This window comes from Hypomesus transpacificus, chromosome 20 (assembly GCF_021917145.1).
Source record: "Hypomesus transpacificus isolate Combined female chromosome 20, fHypTra1, whole genome shotgun sequence".
NCBI classification, from domain to species: Eukaryota; Metazoa; Chordata; class Actinopteri; order Osmeriformes; family Osmeridae; genus Hypomesus; species Hypomesus transpacificus.
In genome coordinates, this window is record NC_061079.1 from 3,616,198 (window position 1) to 3,626,666 (window position 10,469).

Sequence of the window (10,469 nt, forward strand, 5' to 3'; positions counted from 1 at the left end):
CTGTCTGTCTGTGTGCCTGTCTGTCTGTGTGCCTGTCTGTCTGTCTGTGTGCCTGTCTTTGTGCCTGTCTGTCTGTCTGTCTGTGTGCATGCTTGCTCATCTGTCAGTCTGTCTGTCTGCTTGTCTGACTGCTGGCCTGCCTGCCTGCCTGCGTGCCTGTCTGTCTGTCTTTCTGCGTGCCTGTCTTTGTGCCTGTCTGTCTGTCTGTGTGCATGCTTGGTCATCTGTCTGTCTGTCTGCTTGTCTGACTGCCTGCCTGCCTGCCTGTCTGCCTTTCTGCCTGTCTGCCTGTCTGCCTGTCTGCCTGTCTGCCTGTCTGCCTGTCTGTCTGTCTGCCTGTCTGCCTGTCTGTCTGCCTGTCTGCCTGTCTGCCTGTCTGCCTGGCCCTTCCCCCTTCATTTCCATCAACAGTGGCAGGGTTGTGTACAAGCGCTAGTCTGTCTTCAGCCTGATGTACACGGTGGTGCATGGCGCCCTCCTTTGACCGTTCCAGGAAATCAATATGCGAGAACAACGTGTTTGGCATAAAATGTGCATTCGACATAGTGACGTATTGGACGTGCATAAGGCACCCACTACGTACAGAAAGTATGTCATGTGCAACGATGTTTTATATTAAGTAAAGTGTTTGAACATGAAAGCAATTTTTTCTGTTTAATTCAGCGGAGTCATGAAACTACTTGTCCCAGCATGCAAAGAGAGAGAGAGAGAGAGAGAGAGAGAGAGAGAGAGAGAGAGAGATAGAGATAGAGAGACATAGACACAGAGAAAGAGAGAGAGGGAGAGAGAGAGAAAGAAAGAAGGGGGCGTTGTAGATTCATTCATGCAGACGTTTGTGCGAGGATGAAGTAACCTTGTTTATCCGTTTAGTAAACTCATTATATTACAAGTATTTGGTCGTGAAATCGTTCTATTCTAAGACGATGACTTCAAAGGAACCAGATGCGTCCGATAGTGCCTTGCTTTACCTAATTTATCAGCATTTAAAGGAAAACGGTTATCTAAAAGCTGCGAAAGGACTGAAGAAGTATGTTGCTCAGGTAAATAGTTGGATTAAACTATCTCTCCAGCGTTTGTAAAGATTTTCCCGTGTAACGCAGAAAAAATACTTAGGATATAGCTCAATATAATACGCTGCAACGTGTGTTGCAACCCCCTATTTGTTAAGTCGACAACTGTCATGTTATGCAATCTCGTACGTCAAATCGTGTAATACCTTTAAATAAATGCAGGTGAGATGTTAATTAAACGCAGAAGAGAAAGGTCTGTTTGTCGGTTGGGTCCTGTGTGAACGGGACGCGTGTTGGGCCAGTGTCCTGGCTGCTAGCATGTAAAGAACATTATGTAACAGAGGGACACATGGCAGTATGTCTCCGACCCTCTTGGGCCCCTCGCTTTTGAGATGTTTTTCAGGCGAAAACATGGACACAAAAACTGTATTATGTAGTATATGTAAACCCACATGCAAGGTTGTTGCGCTGGATCAAAGCATCTGCAAAATAAATGCAATGTAATATTATAACTAGATTCGTCAGTATGGCAGTCGTTGAGATGTTTTTGCCCTCCTACAGTCGGAGAGCCCAGAAGAGTTTCTCTCTCTACACGATATCTACTCAGCCTGGACCAAGTATGAGCTTAAACCTGTACATTACACAACCAGTCATATTCAAAACAATGCAAATCAAGCATGAATAAAAGATGGATTCAATTAAATCAATTCCTCCAAAAATATTTGTGAAGTTACTTTCTTGTGTCATGACTATGTTGCAATAATGCTATTGTTCATACTGTGTGTGTGTATGTGTTTGCACCTGTGTGCGTGCCTGTGTGTGTGTGTCCTCCAGGATCTCAGCACTAGGCCAGGTAGCTAAGCAGGAGGCCGAGGTGGACTCCACCACGCTGAAGAAGGGCATCAAGGCCGACCCTTCCCCCACCACAGAAGAACACAAGCTCTGTCTGCAGCAAACCAAAGAAGAAGAGTTAGATGCCAAACCAGTTACAGGTAACCCTGGCTCTGAATACCGTATTCAGTTGAAGGCATTCATGTTCGTTTATTAGGGTGTGCATGACTTGGCTCCTCCATATATTCCGGATCTTTCATTCCATCGAAATGCATCACGAGACCTCCGATCAACCAGTAGTGTTCGGTTGACTGTTCCAAGGACAAGTCTCAAACTGATGGGAGATTGAGCCTTCTCCACAGCTTTGGAATCATTTTCCCTCTGAACATAAAAACTGCATCAACATGTGATGGTTTTAAATCTCTTCTTAAAACTTGTTTATTTATTGTTGCATATGGCCATAGGTAGGTACCGTGGTCAAATGTTTGTGCACTTTCTGTGATTGGGTTTTGCCTCCTGTGTGTTCTAATTATTCAATATTGTACAGCACTTTGGCTAACAGCTGTTATTTTTTAAATGTGCTTTATAAATAAAAATGTGTTGATTGATTGATTGTATGTGTTGGGGGTGTGGTTTCTGTATGGGTTGTGGTCTAGGTTCTGTAGAGGTTGGGGTCTGTGTTTGGTATGGGTTGTGGTCTACGTTGTAATCCAATGCTGGTGTCCCCCAGATCTCCTGCCCCCCCCTGCAGAGCAGCCCAGCGCCGCTGAGACCCCCCTGAAGACAGCACCCCCAGAGGAGGAAGAGGAGGATGAAGAAGAAGAGGAGGTGAAGGAGGAGGGGGAGGTAAAGGCGGAGGAGGATGAGGATGAGAGGGAGGAAGAAGAAGCAGACGGAGATAGGGAGAGAGGTTGCTAGTTGGTTAGAAGTGAGGATGACGGTGCGGTAGAGACAGACGTGATAAGAAGCTTCTGGTCAGTCCTAAATGTTGACCTCTCTTTGTCCCACCTGTCCGTCACAGAAAGCAGCCACTCAGGACACAGAAGTAGACAAGACAGAGCCTGGCCCCGCCCTCGCCACTACCCCTGATAGCGAATCAGAGAGCGAGGAGGAGCTTCCGCTAACCCAGGTAAAAAGGACAGCCCAGAAAGGGTAATGCTAGATCTGGGATTTGTCAAGTGGGGGGGGGGGAGCTAAACTAAACCATGTCTTATTTGTAGAGCTCTGTAAAACTCTCTCTCTCTCCCTCTCTCTCTCTCTCTCTCTGTTTCTAACAGGTGGCAGCTGAGACCCCAGCATCTAAACCTGCCCCCAACTCAGACAGTGAGAGTGAGTCAGAGAGTGAAGAACACATTCCTCCACCAAAGGTGAAGACGCACACAGATACACAAACGCACATACTCACCCGCACACATATACACACACACACACTCACCCTCCATCATCGGTTAACTGGTTGAAACTGGTCTGCTGGCGGGGTCGGGAGGGTGTGGTGTTGAACAAGTGGACTGAATAATCCGAACGTATCTTCACACAACGGCGCGTGCGCGCCTGAGAATGTGTTTGAGTGCATGCGTGTGTGAGCAGGCCTACAGCCACGGAGTGACATATCTGATGCCCAGTCACTGTGCTAATGTGTGTCTAGACCTCAGCATTGCTGGGTCTCTCTGGTTTCCTGGCTGCTCCGGCCCGTGTTTGTGTGTTCTGGACCGGCGGTTCTGTCAGGCTTTGTTCTGACCCACTGGGCCGTGAGGGTCCCAGGGTTGTTTGGACAACGTCGACATGACCTGGGTCCACTGGCTTAGGGGTTTATACTCTGGGGTGGGTCTGGCCCCAGGGGCCATATATGAAGGACGAGAAACAGTGATTACCCATGAGCCTTTGCAGATTATGGACACTGACATGGGACCTGCTTTACATTTACATTTAGCTCTTATCCAGAGTGACTTACAGTAAGTACAGGGACATTCTCCCCGAGGCAAGTAGGGTGAAGTGCCTTGCCCAAGGACACAATGGCATTTTGCACGGTCGGGAATCGAATCGGAAACCTTCTGATTTATAGCCCGATTCCCTAACCGCTGAGCCATCTGACCCCTGCTTTGTCTACTTGATAGCCTGGTAGCCAGGTGGAAGGCAAGATGTTCTAACTTTGGCCTCTAAGTGGATTTAGGTGTTGTTGGTTGTTGTTCAACCTCGCTCTGGCCTGACCACAGTCCCAGAGACACACAAGACCTCAGGGCTCCTAGTCCCAGATTAGCCCTAGTCCCAGATTAAACCTAGTCCCAGATTAGACCTAGTCCTAGATTAGGGTGACACTAACAGTAACTCTGAAAAGGTATTAAGTGTCTCTCCACCCCCTCAGAAAACACCAGCCAAAGCGCCCCCTGCTGCCTCAGCTCCCACCCAGAAGGAGAGCAGCTCAGACTCCTCTGAGGACGAGGCCCCCCCCAAGAAGACCCCGGCTACTCCCGTCCTGTCCAAGGCTCAGCTCAAGGCCCCTGCTTCAGCCAAGACGGACTCCAGCTCCAGTGACGAGAGCGAGGAGGACGAACCAGTCAAGGTTAGTTTGTCGCAGTTAGACTCGGGTCCAGATTCAAGCAAACAGGAAGCATACAGGAAACAGGAAGAAGAACATAGACAGGAAATAGGAAGATTCATTTCGGCAGGAAGGTGAAGGTGGACAGGAAGTAGGAAGTTGTATTCAGACAGGAAGCAGGAAGGTGATGGTAGACAGGAAGTAGGAAGATGAATGTAGACAGGAAGAAGGGAGACACTAGGTGGTCCCATGACATCCAAACTTCTGCATTCTTTGCAACCACAGTTCAATTCTGCAACCTTGATATATTCAACCGTTGGTGTGTGTTCACCTCTCTGTTCTGCCTCTTTACCAGAACCTAGAGTCCACCTCAGAACCCCCCAAGGTCGCCACGGAAACCGCTGCCTCTGAGACACCTGTCAGTCACACCCAGGCCCCTCCCCCTGCAGGCCAGGAGGAAGACGCAGAGAAAGAGGACAGTCCAGAAGAGGTGCAGTACGGGAGATGGAGTGTAAAGACATTGTGACATTGTGTGCATTGCTCTCCTATTGGGTATTCATTCTGATGATGATGTTCCCATCCGTCCAATCACAGACGGAAGAAGCTGCTCTGGCAGCACCCACACCGGAGGAGACCAAGGATGATGATGCTGAAGCCCCTCCCCCAGAGGGTAGGTGATTCTGTAGTTCACATCCCACACTGCAGTGTCCCCTTCTCTAAATGATACTAACTTCTTTTCTATGCTTCCCCTCTGCTTTCTTCTCTCCATCTTTCTCGTCTTCCTTCTCTCTCATTCTCGCCATCCTCGTCCTTCTCTTCTCTCGATCCTCCTTCGCTCTTCTCCAGCTCCTGTACAGGAAGAGGAGGAGTCTCAGGTAAGATCCTCCACCAATTAGAGTCCAGGGTTGTATACTATCGAGTACAGGTTTTATAGTACAGCTCTTGGTCAGATTTCTATATTATCTAGTACGGTCTTGTACAGAGTTATACATGATTACAGGTGTTCTAGTACAGGGGAATACACTATCAAGTACTGAGTTATGTACCCTCTAGTACAGGTGTTCTGTTATACAGTATACTATCTAGTACAGGTACTATAGTACAGAGGTATGTAATATGTAGTACATATATTCTAGTACAGAGTGATATGCTATACTATGCTGTCGCCTGGTTGCAGAGTGGAGAGACTGTATTAGCTGGCAACCTAAAGGCAGAGGATCAGATAGTGACATCGACCACTCCAGAGGACAAGAACGACACACCTGCCGCCCCCACAGGTAACACCATGCTAGCTCCGCCTCCCCCCCCCCCCCATACTCATTGGATGGGGAGGTTGAAGGAGAGAAGCCTCGTATATTTTCCACCAATCAGCTGGGAGAAGGAGGAGAGGAGACAGGACATGGGAAATGGAGGAAAGATCTGGAGACTCAGTGTGTGTGTGATTGTGTGTGCATGTGTGTGTATAGCTGCTGCTGCTGTCCCAGAAGTAGAGGAGGAGGTAGCCACGCCCGGCGTGGGGGGGAAGAAGAAGAGGAGCAGAGATGCCGCTGACACCCCGGGAAAGAAGGACAAGAAGAAGAAAAAGAAGAGGGTGGAGGTGGAGGAAGAGGAGGCGGTGGAGGAGGAACAATCATCTGGGGCTCCTCTAGAGGGCAGTGAAGAAACAGAAGTCCAGCTGGACACCACGGAGCCAGCAGATGAACCAGCAGGTATGGACTGTGCGGTGTGTTTGAGAGAAAGAGAGAGAGGGAGAGGAAGGTAAAGAGAACTTTTTTCGTGGGTGAGAGAACAGGCAATACTCTAAAACTCTCTCACCATTTTGTCTGACTGACTTCTTTCTCTGACTGACTGTTTCCTCTGGGGTGACTGGTTTCCCAGATGGGGAAGGCGAGATGGAGGAGGCTGCCCCTGCTGGTCGGACCATCCTGCTGCTCTCCTCCAACGCTATCAAGAAGAGGAGGAGGAGCAGAAAGAACAAGAAGACAAAGAAGGCAGAGGAGAAGGAGGTGCAGGAGGAGGCTGCAGAAGAAAAGGAGGAAGAGAAGAGCGTTCAGACGAAGGTCACCCCAAAACAGAGCAAGAAAGCCAAGAAGAGGCAGAGGGAGTCTGTTGCCAGTGAGGACCCCCCAGCAAAGGAACCCCCACCCCCCCAGACCCCGGAGGACCAGGAAGAGACCCCCAAGAAGAAGAAGAAGAAGAACGCAGAGAAAGAGAAGAAGAACACTGTGAAAGAAACCCCGGCCCCTGTCCCAGAGAAGAAGAACAAGAAAAAGAAGAACAAGAAGCAGCTTCTTGTGGAGCCGGTGGAAGAGGAAACGCCAGAGGAGGTCATCACTCCTCCAGCTCTTCAAGAGAAGAAGAAAAAGAAGAAGAAGACGGCGGTGGCGAAGGCTAAAGCTGCAAAAGAAAATCAGCAGGAAGTGACCTCACCTATCGTAGAACAGAGCATCACACCAGAGAAAGCCAAGAAGAATAGTGAGTCATCCAGAGGTTTGGGGTATCTGTGGTTAGGGTTGGTGTGTCTGTGGTTAGGGTTGGTGTATAGTTAGGGTTAGTGTGTCTGTGGTTAGGGTTGGTGTGTCTGTGGTTAGGGTGGGTGTGTCTACGATTGGGGTTGGTGTATATTCAGGGTTCATTTAGTCTGGTGTCTTTAAACTAAACTATAGCACATCTCTTTGAGCAAGTCTAACGTGTTGGGATCTTTTTAACAGAGAACAACAAACAGAAGAAGGAGAAGGCAGCTCCTGTTGCTCCTCCAGCGCCCCCTGCTGGGAAGGTGAGCTCTCCCCTCCATCCTTTAGGCTTTTTATAAAACATTTTAGTTACTGTTTTATCAGCACTAAAGCTGAATACATCAGACTTCGACTCTTTCGACTAAGAGCAACGATCGTTTCGGAGGTTTAGCGTAGTTGAACCCTGTGGTCAGTGATGGTGTCGAGCTGTTTAAGGCTTTTTTCCCTGTCGGACTTACTGAGGTGTGTGTGTGAGAGACCTGCGGGTCAACCTAATATGCTGCTTCCTGTTTCAGAAGAAGACCAAGAAGGCCATCGTGTGGTGAGACTGTGGTGAGTGTTTGCTGTTGCCGTGAGCACATTTCTGTGCAGAACCATGTCATAGTGATAATGCATTCACTTAAGAGACACTTTTGTTCAAAGCAACATACAGGGTGATTTGAACCTGGGATGCCTTTACATCAGAATCAGAATTTGGTTCTATTTGCCATGTATGCAGACAAATGCTCTACCATTGAGCTGTGCCCTGGTTATGTAACAGACTACGTATTGCATCTTGCTCCTATAGGTTACAATAATAACATATTCATCTCTAACTGAGCGGTTCAGCATAACAAGAGAAAATATTACTCAGAACACTTCAGTAACTTGCATCCGAAAAAGTGCTACAGGTATATTAGTATGTTGTAATTATATAATATATGTGTTTACGTGAGGCTCTGTACAGACTGTGTCCACACATTTGCTTGGGAAAGGACAGTAAAGAATAGCTATCTATACGCTCCACTTCTGAAACTCTCGAAGCACACATAAAACTAGTGACAAGTAGCATCACAACATTGAAAGGAACACAAATGACATAAATGAACTGTCCATTGATTTTGAGTTGTACGCATTAATGTTGAGACTGATGTTGTGTTTCTTCTGCAGGAGAGCTTTCCAGGACCTCCTAGTTCAAACTGACGGAGCTCAGGATCTTCACAACCATCTAACTCTCAACCCCACCAGTGCAGTGCCTTCAGCCCACCACCAGGGGGAGCCCTATGTCTTAAGCAGGGTTCAGATCCCATTCTCTACGTTGAAAGCTCCAAAACTAGTGTCTTAAAAGATGTTGACCTGTCTATCGATTTGGCAATTTAAATAACATAATGGTATGATTTGTGGTTACCTTGGTGACACATTTCTGGGAACATGGCGTTGTTACATTTACCCTCTTTAGTTTTACATTTTAAGTTTTAAATAATTTTAGAAGTGGAGCTCATCTTGAAATGAATACATTTTATATTTGCTAAACTGGACAGGTGATGATAATCCAAAGGGAAATGATGACACATTAGTGTTGGGTCTGTTCCGGTTGCTTCTTCTCAAGTAAATGTGACCAGCGGGAACCACATCTTCACATTGTGTTCCTCTCTACCTGCTCAGCTGATACGGTTATCAGTGTTCTGATGAATTATTTGCTGTAGTTTTTTCAAAGCTGTGAACCTGCTCATGAATTAGGAAAGGGATTTTTATACTCCGGTATTCTATCTATGCACCTCAAAGACCCTAACGTTGAGCTCCTTACTTTACTGTTTTAGTGTGCGCACACACAAAGAGATGGGCCTGAGTCATGAACGACAACTTTGTTAAATGTCCATTTTTTGACTGCTGAAACCGTGACGTTTGTCCCAACAATGTCTTGTCTACCTACTACAACTGAAGTGTGACGTTTTCCATCTGAAGCACTCCCATTCTTGGCTTCGTGACTCCTCAGAGCTCACCACCCATCTCTAACGTATACTTTTAAGTTTCATGTTTACAAACCCATTTGTTCATTATCCTCCTGAAACTGTGAACAATCCTAATTTTGTCATTTCTACTTGTTTTATTGTGTTGAATAAAAATTAGTGTCACTCTGGTATCCTATCCTAATGTGTGGTTCCTCATGGGGGGGATGATCGGCCATAGTTGTAGTCTGTAGTCTGTAATCTTAAAGCAGGCCCTTTTAACATCAAGGCATGAAACATTCATAGAAATAGCAACATAATACAACTAAGAAACCAACAACTAAAACATGGACAAAGAACAGGACATAAAAAAGCACTCCTATGATACAATCAGGAATAATGATCACGTTTATTTAGAACAACAAAACAGTAGGTTAATATTAGTTTCATACAGGCCATTTACAATATATCTCTTCTCTCTGGTTAGCTTCTACACCTTGACAACAGTCTGCAGCACTGAAGCCACCTGGTCCACCGTCATATTATCCAACGCCACACTGGTCTCCTTCCCGAAGTCTGCAAAACAAGACAACGCTTCAGGGATAGCTTTGGTGCTCGTACTGAAGTTGTTTAATAGTTGTATTGTTATAATGAGGTTGTGATAATGAGTCGCGCCGCACCGTATCTGGCCCAAAGTTTGGGCTGGACTCCGGAGCATTCTCGGATGAGGATGGGAAAACCGGGGTTCGCTGATTTCAGTGCTACATAGTGCTGCTCCACGAAGTCCCTGCGGACAGAAGGACGGTGCGCTACAGTGAGATTTAAGTTACACTAAAGCTAGCAAATATCTAATAGCTATAATAATGAATGAATGAATAATAATATACTAATAGCTAGCAAGTATCTTGCAAGGATAACTTAAGACTGTTGCAGACCTATATCGGTTAGGGAAATATTTAAAACAGTGGTTCCCATCCCTGATGAACAGGGTTGAGAACCACTGGTCTAAAACATGCTGGCCTATGGAGTCAGAATAGATTCACCCTCTATAGGCCTGTGTTAGTATAGCATGCAAGTGTGGCGTGCTTTTGCTATTCTGTGAGCTGTGTTGATGCTAAACTACACATGATATTTTCTCTTTCTCCCCACTGAACCTCGATGTATACTCAGTTTTTGGGTTGCCCATCGTGAAACAGTACATGCTTACCTAAAACTTCTACATGTTGGCAAGCAAACATAGCCTCACAGATAAGCTTGAAAAAATACCTCCTTCACACAAGCTAGTAGTCTCGTAGTAATCGCTAGTTAACAATTCCTTCAATCAGCACCTATTAACTGTAACTAACATGTTTGTAAAGTGTGCGTTATGACATTACCGAGCTCCTTGACTTGCAGGTGAACTCTGGCACAAATGCAGACGAATTTCGCGAAGGTTTTTGGCAAGGTTAGAGCCGATACCCCGTACCACCGCAGCAGCCATGATGATTTTTGTGTCTATGTGATTAGACCCTCCTACTTTAGGATATTAGCAAATCACAGCCAAAGAAGCCCAGATCATGTAGCCAATTGTAATCCACCGTTAAGATTGACGTGTATTTTGATCCAATCACTAGTAAGAAAACACTAGACTCTACCAATAGAGTGATCGAGT

The 10,469-nt window shown here is 46.4% G+C and overlaps 2 protein-coding genes across 3 annotated transcripts; one reads left to right on the plus strand and one right to left on the minus strand.

Moving 5' to 3' along the window:
• Positions 1-802: 802 nt before the first annotated feature.
• Positions 803-9,017, plus strand: LOC124482630 (nucleolar protein dao-5-like). Of its 2 annotated transcripts, none has more exons than XM_047043062.1 (16): positions 803-1,040; positions 1,572-1,627; positions 1,845-2,002; positions 2,572-2,687; positions 2,863-2,970; positions 3,119-3,208; positions 4,204-4,401; positions 4,733-4,867; positions 4,972-5,047; positions 5,224-5,252; positions 5,555-5,654; positions 5,844-6,086; positions 6,256-6,852; positions 7,089-7,153; positions 7,406-7,442; positions 8,040-9,017. In XM_047043062.1, the coding sequence occupies exons 1-15, from the start codon at positions 924-926 to the stop codon at positions 7,433-7,435; spliced, it is 2,118 nt and encodes a 705-aa protein (XP_046899018.1). In that variant the 5' UTR covers positions 803-923; the 3' UTR covers positions 7,436-7,442; positions 8,040-9,017. The 2 variants fall into 2 exon arrangements, with proteins under 2 accessions (XP_046899018.1, XP_046899019.1); XM_047043063.1 differs by having other exon boundaries at positions 2,572-2,669.
• A 191-nt stretch (positions 9,018-9,208) lies between these two features.
• Positions 9,209-10,328, minus strand: ndufa2 (NADH:ubiquinone oxidoreductase subunit A2). Its single transcript, XM_047043115.1, has 3 exons — positions 10,195-10,328; positions 9,499-9,605; positions 9,209-9,394 (listed from the first exon to the last, which is right to left on the minus strand). Exons 1-3 carry the CDS (start codon positions 10,296-10,298, stop codon positions 9,309-9,311), a joined length of 297 nt encoding a protein of 98 aa, XP_046899071.1. The 5' UTR covers positions 10,299-10,328; the 3' UTR covers positions 9,209-9,308.
• Between the last annotated feature and the right edge of the window lie 141 nt (positions 10,329-10,469).